At 36.9% G+C, this 15,638-nt stretch overlaps 1 protein-coding gene across 2 annotated transcripts in view; it reads right to left on the bottom strand.

The window, feature by feature from the left end:
• Positions 1 to 15,638, bottom strand: part of prmt3 (protein arginine methyltransferase 3) — a 54,273-nt gene that overhangs the window by 24,820 nt on the left and 13,815 nt on the right. For both annotated transcript variants that reach the window (XM_086139867.1, XM_086139857.1), the window contains exon 11: positions 5,499 to 5,577. In XM_086139867.1, the coding sequence (XP_085995993.1) occupies positions 5,499 to 5,577 (79 nt within the window). The remainder of the gene's footprint in view (positions 1 to 5,498; positions 5,578 to 15,638) is intronic.

The raw sequence follows: 15,638 nt of genomic DNA, 5'->3' as shown, positions 1-15,638 counted from the left end.
AATGGGAAATAAAACAATAATTGGTTATCTTCACGTTACTTAACACCCCCCCCCCAAAAAAAAAAAACCAAACATACAAGTTTTGAAGTGAATGACGATGCTTTCGTGTACTGCTTCGCATTGCGTGACAGTTTTTTTTATACCCTCTTATTTTTTTTATTTTCTTTGTTTTGAAGGTAATAATATAGAATCGAAGGAACTTTAGTGTTGTCTACACAATTAAAGAAAAAGCATACAAAAGCCCCCCTTCAATAGCAAATTTCTGACAAGGGGACCTTACTGTGTGGAGTTTGCATGTCCTCCCTATGTCTGAGGTAGTTTCAGTCGTGTTCTCCGGCTTTCTTTCCACAGTCCAAAAAACATGCAGGAGGTTAATTGAAAAACTGCCCAGACACATGGGCGAGAGTGAATGATTGTTTGACTCTATATGTGGCGCTGCAATTGACTGGCGACCAGTTCAAGGGTGTTCCCTGCCTCTCGCCCGATGACAAGTTGGGATAGGCCCCAGCATCCCCTGCGAACCTGAGTGCAAGATAAGCAGCAGGAAGATGGATGGAAGATTACCCACTACTTTAGTTTAAAAACTGAACCCAGTGCTCCCATTGTCTTCATGTCTTTGTCAGCAATTAAAATCAATATACTAACATGGCTAGACCTTCAAGAATTACTGGCAAGATACAAACTTCAAGGAAATTGTGAAGGTTATCAAAGTCCAACATAGTAAGAGTAAAAATAACTGCTTATTAAAATCACCCTTGCTTTTTCTTTTAAGTTTGTTTTTAGCTGACTGAACCTCAAAATACTCTCCTAATAAGTTAAAAGAAGCTGTTTTGTTCCTTTAGAACTGCTCTCAAGTTCTCACACAAAGTAATAGCTGTTGTTCCTCATTGCATAACAGTTTGAATCAAACATTAACCATAATGCCTTTTAATAGTATTTTCACATTTGCAGTGACTGTAGGGGTTAATCCGCTTGGTGATTAAGCTTGAGCTTAAGTTCCTCGAAGTCATCGGAGTCCCTGTTGTGAAGCAACATTAACCAAGACAGAGGCCTCAGGCCTGTTCATGGTCACTACAAGGCCACTTGTTCGTCATCCTTGCTTATCTCAATTCAGGACATTAAATAACTGTTTCTGAACATATCAGTGTTAGACAAAAACTATACTTGCATAAATTGTACTATGCTACTTTAGAGCAAGGCCCTGTTTTGATTCTGACAAGGGAACTTTTCTGTGTGGAGTTGGCATATTCTCCCCTTGTCTGCATGGGTTTGGACATTGCAACAGGTAAAAACAAACATTATGTCCGTTAGTGGATGACTCGTACCAACGGATTTAAATCACTTTTCAATATTGCACAAGTTCACTGAGAGGATGTACGAAATAAATGTTTAATCGCAAACCATGACAGCACACTGTAACACAATTGTCGGAATCGTTGAAACCACAGAATCAGTGCAATTATATACCATGAGAATAAATAAGACAAATCTAAAAACACTTTCCGGGTTTGATGTTTGGGAGGAGGTTTCCGGCATGCCTTGCGTTTGTTGAACAATAGGTGTGTTCCACTGTGTTTAAATCCACATAAATGCATTGTGTCTTTGGCGCCATAGAAGAAGTAGAACCATGTATCAGAATGCTCATGCTGCTATTCAGGAAATGGTCTTAATATTTAACAAGAGGAGCTCTTAACTGAACATTATGAAACAAAAAGGTACTTTCTAGATAGTATGGAAATCCTCCATTCATGAGGACTTGCCAGAACATTGGCTCATCATACCATAATAACATTTCAATGTGTTCACAACTTGAAGGGAATTTCATCTGTTATGCAATTTTGTATGGTAGAGAAGAAAATTAAAACTTCATTCATACTCTCTTTGACATTTTGGGGGTATTTTACAAGTTAATAGAACTTGACCAACAGAGGAAACCTAGTGTGGGGGATTACATGGATGATGCTTTTCATGCTTGCAAGCTGCAAATATCTTTGAGGTCTACGGCTTATAGACTATGATCCAAATAACAGAAAATTTCTATTGAGCACTGGTTCTTTGACCTGTTGATGCCAGAGGAGAGTACCCAGACTTATTCAAGATGATAAAGAGGGAAAGTTTAGTCAGGCTTGTTATATGCAGATGATCATCTCCAGAAAAATACAAAACATTCAACCCTGAAGGTGATGGTTACAGTATTAGAAGACCACACCGGCTACCACTCCTGTTGGCTAAAAACAGAAAACTGAAGCTGCACATAGGTTCACCTGAAGTGAATGAAAGATGATTGGGGAGACACAAACTAGCAGGGTGCAACCTTTAAATTGGGGTGTCAGAATTCGGCAGACAACACAGACCCCCCCCCCCCAAAAAAAAAAAAAGATTAGCATTCAAATATACAGGCTAAATATCACTTGCTAGTGAAGAGATTGTGAAGAGATGTTCTGTCATAAGTAACTTTTAATACATCAGGCCATAAAATATATGAATGAATAATGATAACTTTGTGATGGGCACCCACGGCCTTATATTAACTGATGCTTTTCTGAGACCATGTGAGTATCACTAAATTAAATAGCAGTGTTTGTGATTGTGTAACTTCATTTCCCTTTGATTACTAAACCAAGTGAGTAAGCACAGGTGTGTGCACATGTGTCTGCTGATTTGGCAGAATCCAGAACGGCCTGTTCGAGAGAGACAGTCAAAGAGAAATGGAGCGAGTTTAGTATGGAGTCGACGGAGAGGAAAAAAGCCAAAGAGGAAGGGGGGTACAGAGGTGTCTCTAGATTCATGGCTTTGACATCTGTGTCCTTCTCGACTCACTGCTCACTGCCCGTTTGTCATGCCCCCCTCCCCCTCCTCCCTGGCATTCACTCTATCTCCCTCATTGGCCAGTTCTGAAAGAGGGAAGACAATGTGGGAGGAGGCAAGGGACAAAACAGATCCCTTTCCCCTCGACGATGTGCTGTGCCAGGCATGTGGAGACACATTTACGGATTAAGAGGTTAATGCTCAGCAGAAAATGGGGGAGCCGCTGTTACTTATTTCCCTAATATACTGTATCTTAAAGACACACACGTCAAATTGCTGGAAGCAGGTGAAAGACATTTCGCCATGTGTTGTATAAGGCTGCTTTGTTTATTGTCCCAGTTCAAACAAAGAAAAATCAATTCTGTTCACAGCAGCACTGCAGGGTAAAACATACTAACACTTGAAAAAATAAACAAAGGTTTAGATTTAGAAAAGTAACAAAATTTCAAGAAATTTTATGACTTTTTAACACATATGCAGATCTGGAAAAACAGAGCCATAATATGTGAACACTAATATATTATTCTGTGTCAAAGTGTTGATTAATATTTCTTTTTTCAAACAATTGAATTCCTATTTTCGAACGTGCCGTGTACAACTCACATGGCCCCTGCAGGATAAGAGGTTATCATGCTGTGTCGGCCGCTTCTGTTTTAGAGAATAAGTAGTCGTGTTTCATTAGTCTGCTCTGTTTATTTGTTAATTACATTTCAGAAATTTTTAGAAAATAAAAGTTATTTGTTTGTGCAACAGGATGGCTCAAGTATCGAGTCAACCATTTTTCTGATAAGAGAAGCTTTTATGTATGAATGCTTTTATTAGTTGAGGAATTAGAACTTGCTGCATCTGTGATAGAATAAAACACAAGTGCCAGTAATTCTCAAATAAAGAAAATGTCTCAACGTTTCCAAAGCAATCAATATTCATCACTACAAATTAAATTTTAGCCAGTATTAACTCACTGCTACGCACTAGAGCTGTAATGCTGTTCTCATAAGCGCATAAACAGATGAGATTAGCATCACGTATCCCTTTGACTCTGTTAATTCTATTGTGAACTGACTTGACAAATTGAAAGTGTCAACTCCAAGATTTAACAATAGTTAAATAAACAAATTTGGTATATTCTTGAAGAACAGGGCTGCGCTTATCAAGAGAGCTTAGCAAAACCAAAAGGCCTTGAATACAACAGAACACAGCTATACTAGAGCACTACAAAATCTCTTATTGGTTTATACTTGATTTAATCCAAACATATCAACATGAGGGATGTGTGTCACTGAAAATTTCTAGATCAAGTTATACCTTCAAAATATGAACGTGCCGATGGGCAATAGCCCATGTATAGCTATGAAAGCGGCTCAAAAATTTATGAATATAAATAAATGTGAAATTCTTCAAAAGTAAAGATGGTCACAGGATTCGAAAATAAATGGGACACTTTTTTTTTCCTTGTACCAACAAAACACACTGACAATATCACAAACAAGCAGCAACTTAACGCAACTGCTTGGAGAGCTTGGCAACATATTTCCAATAGAGAATCCAGCATTGAGTTATGTCCATGGTTACAAAATTGCCCTCTATCTCACTATATCAGCAGCATTTGCTTCAGTGGTCTCATCATTGTTTATCTATCATATACAGGAAAAAGGTACCGCTCAAGTGAGGAACATACATTTCAGCTTGAAAATACCTAGCTATTGAATGAAGCAGTTATGTTATGAAAGCAATTCAAACTGCCAAATTTGAACTGCTTTTCCCAGTTACTGATCAAAATTATTGAATTCCTTGAAAGCAACAACGAATTAGAGCAGTGCAAGGAATATTTTTGAGTGTCAGACTCAAGACATGTTACAACCTATATGGCATTCTCTAACCTGTCATATTCTTGCTTTATTGAAAGCAAGGATATATTGCATATAAAGCATATATTGCTTTATATTTTTATCAGCAATTTCCTTCGGGATGAATAAAGTTGTTCTTGTTCTTATTCTTTACACAGCAATGTCTCCATAGCTACTCTGACCTCAACCTCATGTCCTAAAATGAGGCTCCAAAGGCAAGCACACACACACACATGCAAGCTATTAGAGCTGGTTGATAGTTGACTACTACTCAGAAGCCCTCTTTCAATATCACGTATCATCCATGTCAGGATAAAGATATGTTCTTTGTTACAACTGTGTACCATTGTCTATGAAAAAACAACAGCAACTTAATACTATATGGCAAAGTAATTATATTCTATCATTGAATTGTCAAGTCCTTCTATTTCAGATCATCATTATTTTGACACTATTTGACACACCCATCTTGAATCTTCACTTTTCTAGATCACACTATACAAAGTAAACATAAATCACCAGAAGTCACAGAAATGTATTTTCACCATTTCAATTTAATATTTTAAAAATTTAGGGGACAGAAAAATCTATTGCTTGTCATTTTCCAATTCTTTCCCGCCTAATCTCTTAAAAACAGTATCTTTAGTATATAGTTTCCATATTGCATGAAGGTTGTGATTTCAGTCTGAATCTTTAGAATAACCTTTCGTTGACTTTTTATCGGTTACTGACACAAGGTTTGATGATTATGAATCCTATATATACACACAATCATACACGAAATAGAAGACAACTTGCCAATCTATGAAAGATAGTGAACATAAGTGAAAATATGGCACCTACCTGAGCCATTATCAGCTAAGTAACGGTCTCTGGCAAACAAGACGGAGTCCAACATTGACTCAAACAGCAAGAAGTAACCCTGGGAAGACATAAATTATTCCATTACATATAACATTCTGGCATAAGATTTGGTTTAAGACAAAGTGTTTCAAACTACTATAAGATATTGTGGTTCAAAGTAACTGTATGTAAATAATAGACACTAGGAGGCAACTACTACTTAATTAGTTTTAATTCAACATCAGAATTTATGAAATCTGAATTAAGCATGAATGAGCGGGGTGTAATGTCAACATGGACTGCCATGGTACGTCAGAAACTTTGACCCTGGGGTGACCTCCTGTTCTGCTCCAGTAGATGGCACATTAACCATGGTATTATTTCATTAATGCTGAAATTGCATTTTGTCCACATCTTGCTGCCTTCGACCTGTGTGGCAGATACTGCTGACAAATGGCTTTTTCTACCTGATCAACCAATTGGACAAGCCAGGGCAGACATGCTCTCTTATTCAATATGTTGGTTGTTTGTGTGGGTTCAATCGAGGGGGAAGGTGATACAAATCAAGACATGTGATGCTTTGAAAAAACAACAGATGAAATTTGTTCTGTGAAATCATCACTATTGTCTCTTTTGAAAGGGAAAAAGAACAAGGAGAGGTGAGGGTCGGCACGGAGTCTGTGAGCTGACAGTACATTGTCCACTATGATGAAGAAAAAGTAGATAGGAAAAAGAGCAAGATGAAGCCACGTAGAAAAAAATGTTGAGGCCAGCTGAATAGTAAATTTGGAGAGATAAGACCCTTATTATTCAAATTAAGACAACATTTCAGTGGAGGAAGGAGGGCAGGCAGGAGACAAACAAGGGCAACAGGCTGATTTATAACTCTGACTCTGAAATCGTCCCCAACTATGTCATGGTCCTAAGCTGATAATGATAACAAGGATGGGGCTGATAAAACCAACCTGTCCACCATCTGGCAATTAAGGGTTAGGTATTCTGTGTTTACTGGTAACAGACTGGTCACAATCTACACTCAGAATCACAGTGTGCTGCTGACTGTGATCCAGACAATGACCTTAACTGTATTCCATTTTTAAAACCCTCACACAGTGAACACCAGCCCCATAATTTAGAGCCCAATTTCACGGGACACCGCTTCACTTGAAGGGAAAAGGATATGAGAGAGAGAGATGCCTAAAAGCAGAGTCACACCTTCCACTTATATCCCATGATGCTCCAGGATTGCTGCCCTCCAGCGACTTCCAGGTCTACTCAGCACTGTGTAACACATCCCTCTAATTTAAATCTGCAATTTTAATTACTCAAACACAGAAATACTGATCAACCTCTGACATGCAGAGTGAAATGCAAGAGTAATCCTGGAGCATCATCTAGTAAGCTCAGTTACACACAAAATGTGCCCTGATATGTGTGCACGGCCCCTCCAATGCAAAAGTTTATTTTAATAAAGTGGATATATGGGCACAGGAAACTGGTCCTATTGTTCATACCTTTGGATAGATAATATACATATTATGTAGGCCAATAATTTAACCTGGGCGCACAACTATTTTAACAATTACCAGAAAAAAGGGTAGCTTATCTTTACATACAGCAAATTCATTTGAACAGGATCAGATTGACTGTAACTGATGTGTACATTGTTTCCGACACCAGATTTATTAATGGAAATAATCTGTCAAGAAACGATTGAACCTAACAATAGCTTAAGTGTGTAAAATTACAGGACTGATGACATGACTAGAATGTAAAAAACAAGAGTATACTGGAAACACAGCCATAACCTATACACTCTTCCCTCTCCAGTCACTTGGCCCATCTTGGTTGATAAGTGAATTATGACCATCAGCAAAGTCAGAAAGTGAAGCCAGTAACAACTCTTACATAGTCTTCATCAATCAAACTCATGATGCAAAAAAAGAATAACAAACTAATAATCCATGTTGGAATTTCATAATTTGCTCTAAATGATGTCAGAATTCCACTGACTGTCATGATCATGTTTTAAAGATGTAAACATATGTTTAATTTAAATAGATCCAAGATTGGCACTTGTGTACTGATCAATGAAAATTTTTGTAATACTCAAACAATTATTAACATTGTTGAGATTATAAGAAAACACAGAGCCAGTAAAGCTATATTTACCAAATGCTGGCCATTTTATACTGACCATTTGGTTGAATGTGTGTATGTCGAGGGCAAAAAGTGACGAATCAGCACACAGTTTCATATTTAAGGATTTGAAAAGAGAAACTTGCTTAGCGGTGAGCACATGATGACATATTTTTTAATCATTGAGTTTTTTGGTTCATGCTACCACCAGCTTTTAAAATCACACAGTTCTAGAGGGGATTCTTGTTTTTGGAGACTGTGTGATATTTTATCACTAATTATGACAACCACAGAATGTAAGTACAGGAGGGGTTCAGTTCAAGCAGATCTAGAAATTCAAAATCATTTCATGAATCCAAAATCAAAAAAGCTCAGCAGAATAACGCATTACGAATTTTCAATTGATTGACAATAAAATAAAGACAATGTTCACTGTGTAGCATCAGTCATTACAAATGCTCTACTGAACACTGATGAAAGTCTGATTTGATTCTAGTTGAATTACAGAAACTTCAGTGGATTTTGAGATGTTTTCATTCAAAATTATTGATCATGTGGAGAAAAATCCCTTAGATTGTTCTGAAAAATATAGAACTCACAACATAATAAATAATCAGGGGGAGAATACTGTAGTTATAGTTTTGAAGAAAGACATGAAGACCTTAAGAGATGGGAAACACACACACACGCACACTGTATACTGTAAATCATAGAAATACACATGAATGTTATTTTCTAAATTTTAGAGTAAACAGTAACTGGGTATTTGATCAGCACTTTCTTGGTCCCCCATTGGTCATACATTTCTATTTATCGCTCATATACAGATGAAACTTGTATCCCTACAAGTTTTTTTTTTTTTTTTGTTTTTTTTTTTAAACTGGACTGGGCAACAATGCAAGTACATACATGAATACTGCAAGCGCAAGAATAGATTATGGAATTTAAGACACTGAAATAAATTGCAATGAATAAATAAATTAAATGATGACTTGAAAAATACATCACAGCCATTTATTGAATTACTTTGAGGTCTGGATGTGGCACGAGACTATGAAAACCTAAATAAATACCATGATACAGAGGATAGGATATTGACAAATGGAGCTTCTAAAAATTGTGATTCTGAATCTATATCTCTGAGCACTTTTCCTCAGTGTTTTATTTATTTCTTTTATTTAAACACCACCAAATCCTGTTGACATTGTACAGTTAAATCTAGGTCGTGATTCATGTTTTAAACAAGCAGCTTGTTTAAATATATATATATATATATATATTTAAACAAGCAGCTTGTTTAAATATATATATATATATATATATATATGTATATATACACGCGCACACACACACACACACACACACAATATTTACGTACAAAGACCTCCATTTAATTTTAAATTTTAATTAATAGTTTTAATTTCAACCTCATCACACTTTATCTTCATTTATTTAAATGAGACAGTACTTGATCAAATATTTTGATAACATCTCAACCAATGGATGCTCAGTCTGTGAGCTCAATGGCACTGATAGGCAGCTCTGTTTATTGTCAGACAGCCATGTTTTGCAGGCAATGCTCTGCTGTAAACTCACTGTGCATTTCCATAAAAGAGACTAATGAAAACCTAATGAGAATGGGCCTGAGCAGCTTACACACATTAACAGACTTAGCATATAAAACACATTCCCCTGTGTTGACTATCACACACACACACACACACAAACACACACCAACACAAACACACACCGACACACACACACACACACACACACGCACACACACGCACACACACGCACACACACACACACACACACACACACACACACACACACACACACACACACACACACACACACACACCTAGGTATGAACCAACAGACAAGAAATGGCAGACTTCCGCTGTGTTATATTTGCTTTTTAAATAATGATTGCCTTGAGCAACAGAATAAAATACTTTGTATTATACAAATTTTGTTATGTTAAGCTAAAAATCAAATCTCCATGTTCAAGTACCTGGAAAGGAAGAAAAAGAACAATTTTTGAAATATCTCAGGTTAATATGGCCACACAACCAAGAATATTGAAATGCTGTCAATTACCTGATACAAAATCTGTATCAGCAGATCACGCTTTCATCCAGCTCCCCGCACCTCCATTCTAGCAGTGTATTGAGTACATGTCTACTAAAATCACTGTTGATCACCATCCCCTACAGTCCAAGAGGGGCTACAGTAAATTAAAGATGGGAAAGTTCCTGTTTCTGCAGAGGTTCTCTGAAAGACTGCCTTTAGTGTCACTCAATAATGAGGGCAGCACCTCAACAGTAACTAGACTGTTCTATTCTAGTTAACCATGATATACTCAACACCCATAAATATATCACATTTTATAAAACTTTAGTTAGTTAATGATTTTTGAATATACCCAACTTATACCAAACTGCCAATGTATGTCAATTTTAGATTTAAAAGGACCTTAGAAATACAAAGGTGTTTCAGCACAGTTGTTTGCAAGAAAGTTATAGGTTCACTGAAGAAGTATCTCTTCAGCAATAAATAGTTGCTGTGGATTTAAAATGTACCATGGATTTTCCTTTTAATTAAGCAAACCGTATAAACTGAGCAATGCAGAATTAGTGTTTGGGTATTAGGAGAATATCTATTTGAAAGATATATCTGCTCAGTTTTCATGAGTTACATGTTTTGCAGGAAGCAACAGTATTGAAGCCAACCTGCAATTATTTTGACTTTACATTTGATACAGTCAGAAAATACAGTTGCAAAGTTATATATCATTCTCAGTGATAGGCTTTCAATATGACTCTTGAGGCTTTATTCATTAAGCAACGGGACGTTTACTTGGAAGTTTGATAAAATTCCATACTATAATGCAAGAATCTGTCTTGACAAATGAAAAAATGTATGAAAGATGTAAACCCACAAGTTGGAGATAAAAGACCATAAATTAAATTTTAAAGTTATGGATGACTTGATAGTTCATCATTTTTTAGATCATAAAATTACACAAATAATAGCTAATTCATCATCCATCCATTATCTACCGATATATCCTACTCAGGGTTGCAGGGGATGCTGGAACCTATACCAGCTGGTTTTAAGTCAATCGCCAGGGCCACATATAGACAGACAACAATTCACTCTTTCATTTAGTCATCTGGGCAATTTTCCCCAATTAACATGTATTTGGAATGTGGAAGGAAACTGGAGAACCCGGAGGAAACACGCACAGGCAAGGAAAGAACACACAAACTCAACACACAGCCAGAATTGAAACCTGGTCATTTGTGCTGTGAGGCAGAAGTACTAACCACTTTGCCACCCTGCTGTGCTATTTCATCATGTGTATAAAGTTGCTAAAGCTGAAGTTGACTTGATTCAAAAGCAAAGAAAGTATAAAGTGACTACAAGGGAAATACTTGAAAAGGAAATTAGAAATTATCTAATTGTCCAGGGCAATGGCATGTCAATTTAGAAATATTAAGTTTGGAAAAATCAAGTGTTAAAGGGCAAGTGTTATTTTTTATTTATTTATTTATTCATTCATTTTGTCAAAAGGTCATTCCAAATTGTTTTCTATTTTATTTACCTGCCTGCATAATTTTTCATGAAAGTCACAAACACTTTTTCAGACAAGCTATATTGAATGGTGTGGATGTGTTTGTTTTCTTTCAAAGGCAAATGGAACAAAATGCTTCTGGGCGTGTATGAAAGTTCTAAGTAAGTACCTGCAGCCAATAAATCCTCATTATAACATAGACACACCTGTGGCACTGTCATTGTGTGTATTCATGTATACATGGCTCTTTTGTGTGTGTGTGTGTGTGTGTGTGTGTGTGTGTGTGTGTGTGTGTGTGTGTGTGTGTGTGTGTGTGTGTGTGTGTGTGATTGACAGACTAAAGGACAGGATGACTGATGACTACTATCCTCTTTGTAAGCAGGTGAGGCTCACAGATAATGAGGGTAAAGAGGAAGAGCTGCCATGAATTTCACTTCACCCTGGTACCCCACACAAAGTGTACTTTGTTTTTTGTGAGTGGCACATGCTTCTTAAATATAGATGTGTGTTCTGAAGTTAAAATTTGTCCACTTTATTTGAAAATAACAGATGATGCAGGCATAAAAAAATCCTTTACAACTACTGGTAGTTTGCCATGCATCCTTGACAGGAATTTGCCATCAATGAAAATGATCACATGTCAAGCAACTCCCTATTCAGGGACATTTGCCTATGTAAACCTATTGAAGTAATAAAACTGTTGAAGCCCAGATAATGTTAGATTTTAACCTAACTTTTGAGGTTTTTATTCTATTGATCAGAATCTCAAAGTTTTACCGATACAGTGAAACAGAGGTTAGGATTTACACTTCATACCAAAGGTTCCTGGTCTGTCTTTCCTTATGCCGTTTGCAAGCTCTCCCATGTCTGTATAAGTCATAATGGAAGATTCTAAATTGACCAGACATGCAAATGGGAGAGTGGATAGTAGTATCAATAGGTGATCCTGTGATCGATTGGCGACCGTTCCAGGGTGTACCCTGCCTCACTCCCAAAGAAAGCTGGGATTTGCTCCAGCCAACTGTGTCCATGACTGCAAGATGAATGGTATAGACAGTAAATAAAGGAAGTCCAAGGTTGTCCTTGAAATGAACAGATAGCATATGGCAACATCAACCAGACTTAAACTTTCAAATGTAACATCTCCCTGATGTTAAGCACTAAAAGTACATCTAGTGGAAAAACAAAAAGGGACTGTAGGTCATATAAGCCTAGCCTCTTATAGGATGTATCTTCTATCTACTTAGTCCATGAAATTTGTAAAAATTCAAAAGTTTCTTATCTTTAATTTGCCTGTGCACGGGCAAATTAAATATTTATTTGTTCCAACAAATACATATACATGTGAAAACTACCATCTTAGGCTAGGACAGAATTGTATTAATTCCTTGGGAGATTCCCTTAGGGAAATTGTGAAAAAATGTTCTGAGTGATGAAAATGCATTTTAAATCCTGTTAATCTTTAATCTCAAAACCTAGCTAAACAGCACTAGCTGTTTTTTTTAGGACTATAAGTGTGCCCTTTTATATAAGAACTTGTATGTCAGTTATGTTAAACCCTAGAAGGCGAGTCGGGCCGTCACCTGCAATTGATCTTGGAGTGAATCTTTACTTAGCCTTTAGAGAACTGTGCTCCACGCTGTAAGTCCCTACTTCTCCTATCTCCAGTGGATTGTTTATTTTTCCAGAGTGGCAAAAGAGAGGACAGATCAATGCTCTGAGTTATGAAATGACAATGGTGTAGCTAAAGGCAGTCTCTCAAACACTGCCATGGCCTGCCCCATTCTCCTCCCCCTCCACCACCACTAATACATCACATTCATCACCCATCTCTTTCTATTAGTCCTGATACCACTGTCTGCACACCCAATGATTTCTGGACTTCAATTATATGAAGCTTCCCCTTACATAACATATATTTGTCAAGAAAGTAGCTTTTTTCTATCACAATGAATTCACATTTTTTCCCTCATGAAGCAAGAGCATTATGGTATTTTAGAGAAAAAAGAGTGTACTTCTATAATCAATTCCCACTTATTGGCACAAGCCAATGTTAATCTATGATGATATTAACGTTATCAAATAAATCATTGAGCATCCAATAAATGGTACTTGCCAATATTTGTTCATGAGCCCTTAGCACCTGTTAAGATAATGAAAAAACTGACATTTTGTAGATTTGCGTGTTGAAGGAGAAGATCAATATCTATTTAGGATGTTGAGCTTCATCTGTTCTGCAAGTGTAACTTGGATCAGGATCATGTTAGCAAGACAGATGAGAATATTACATGTGCATCTAAATGAAAAAAAAGACAGAGATGATAACAGTCCAGGCCTATTATCCATATCAAAAAGTAAGAGAGGAGTGATTCAATTACAATTAAAGGTTGTTCACAATATTAAAGGGGATTTTGTGGTGTGTGCTGTGAGGGCTTAAAACCAGTCTCAAAACATGAATGCATCAACCAATACATATGACATTTTGATTAAAATATGCTATGAAACACAGTTAATCTTCTGATCAAGCAATGCTCTTGAAAGAACAAATCAAGGAACCAGTGATTTACATAAAAGGGAAAAGGATTGGTTTAATATTTTTAGCATGTTTATTCTGTTGTACAGAAAAAGGATCTAACTTTGACCTTAATACATAGGTACGTACGAAAATAATTTTGTGTAGCGTTAAAATACTGGCATGTGGCCACTAAGCACTTATCACAAAATATGCCCCATTGTCAAACTTGCATGATTTTGTGAAGACATGACAGAAGAGAAACCATCCGTCAAACTGGAAAATCGCCCCTCAACTGAGACGCAAGTATTCAAAACAACCTTTGAGCCACATACAAATCAGTTCTCCAATCTCTCCCAACAATGACTTATACCTACTCGCCCCTTGGACATGTGAGTCTGCACCTCACTCAAAAGAATGTTGAAACCCTAAGTTAGGTGAAATCTTGAGAGTTGCCACTCAAGATATCAAATGATTTTGTGGGTAACATAAGGAATAATATATTTTTCAAGAGCTCTACACAATTAGCTAGAACTGTAGAGGCCTTTTACCATTTAAGCAAAGTGCTTTTACCCCTTATAGGAGGAATAAACATTTGGGAAAATTGTAAAATACGAAAGCATAAAACTACTAAAGAGATACAAATTAAAGCTACTGGTGTAATGTGAATTCACGAAACACTGATGTAACTACACTTAAGAACGTTAATGCCAGTGGTACATGAAAACAAATGTATAAAGTCTAGGAGGTCACCTCTGGGGAGAACATCACCTATTTCTTCCAGGCGACAGAAAAGAAGAAAAATCTAAAAGTTGACTGAAATGGCATTGGGGACGATGCAAGGAAAAGTTTTTATTTGATCGATGGATACTAGACATGTAAACCTATTTAACCTCAATGAACACCGGAGGCGACAGAAAATATTACTGATATTTGTTTCAATTGTACCTTTATGATGAGTAGCTAATGAACAAAATCTAATGAATGAATCTAATGAACAAAAATTCAGCAATATTGTAAACATAATTTCTGCAAAATATGCCATATACAGTGGCGGTGTGTTTAGGATCACTGGCATGCTTCATGTTTCATCTTCAGTTTCATCTTCCACCATAATTTGCAAATAAATTCTTTAAAAATCAGACAACGATTTCTGGATTTTTTTTTCGCATTCTGTCTGTCAAGGTTGAAGTTTACCTATGATGAAAATTACAAGCCTCTCATCTTTTTAAGTGGGAGAACTTGCACAATTGGTCACTCACTGAATACTTTTGCCCCACTATACCTTTGCACGGCCTAAGCTATTAAATAGTGTTTAAAGGGAAAACAAAGTACTTGGTCTTTTCTTTTGCTAGGAATTTTACAGTATTTCTTTGTATGTTTAGACTAAAATAAAAAATGGTTTGCTGAGCTGGACACACCAAGTTTGTATAACACACATTCAAGAGTGATGACATCTCCAGGTAATAGCTAGCTCACAACAACAAAAAATGCTATTAAGGCCAAATACAGTCTGAGGCCATTTAAACTCTGCAAAATTCTACAGGTGCAACTGCTGTCATTTTTCCATTTTATACAGGCAGATTGGAGGGCAGCCTCTCAGTCCTAGTGGCTAAGAAATGTCTGCGATGGCTGCTGTGATGAGAAGTGACTGTAGGATTCTTAGATATATTAGTGCTCTCTGCACCAGTGTCATCAGGGATTATGCCCCCTATCCCTCAATGTTCCAACAGCATGTCACCCACCGAATTTCAATTTGCCTAGCGTTAGAATAGACAGACTCTGGCTAGTGACCCCTGTTCCTGACCGTGGGGTTTCACGATGGATGGGGGGAGGTAGAGGAGGGACAGATACAGGATGCTCATGAATTAGGTATTACTTCAGTGAACCGTTCAACTTTGGCTGTCCC

This window comes from Fistularia commersonii, chromosome 3 (assembly GCF_037954325.1).
Source record: "Fistularia commersonii isolate RoL2024-O1a breed Wild chromosome 3, RoL_Fcom_v1.0, whole genome shotgun sequence".
Taxonomy (NCBI): Eukaryota; Metazoa; Chordata; class Actinopteri; order Syngnathiformes; family Fistulariidae; genus Fistularia; species Fistularia commersonii.
This window is presented reverse-complemented; position numbering and strand designations above follow the sequence as displayed.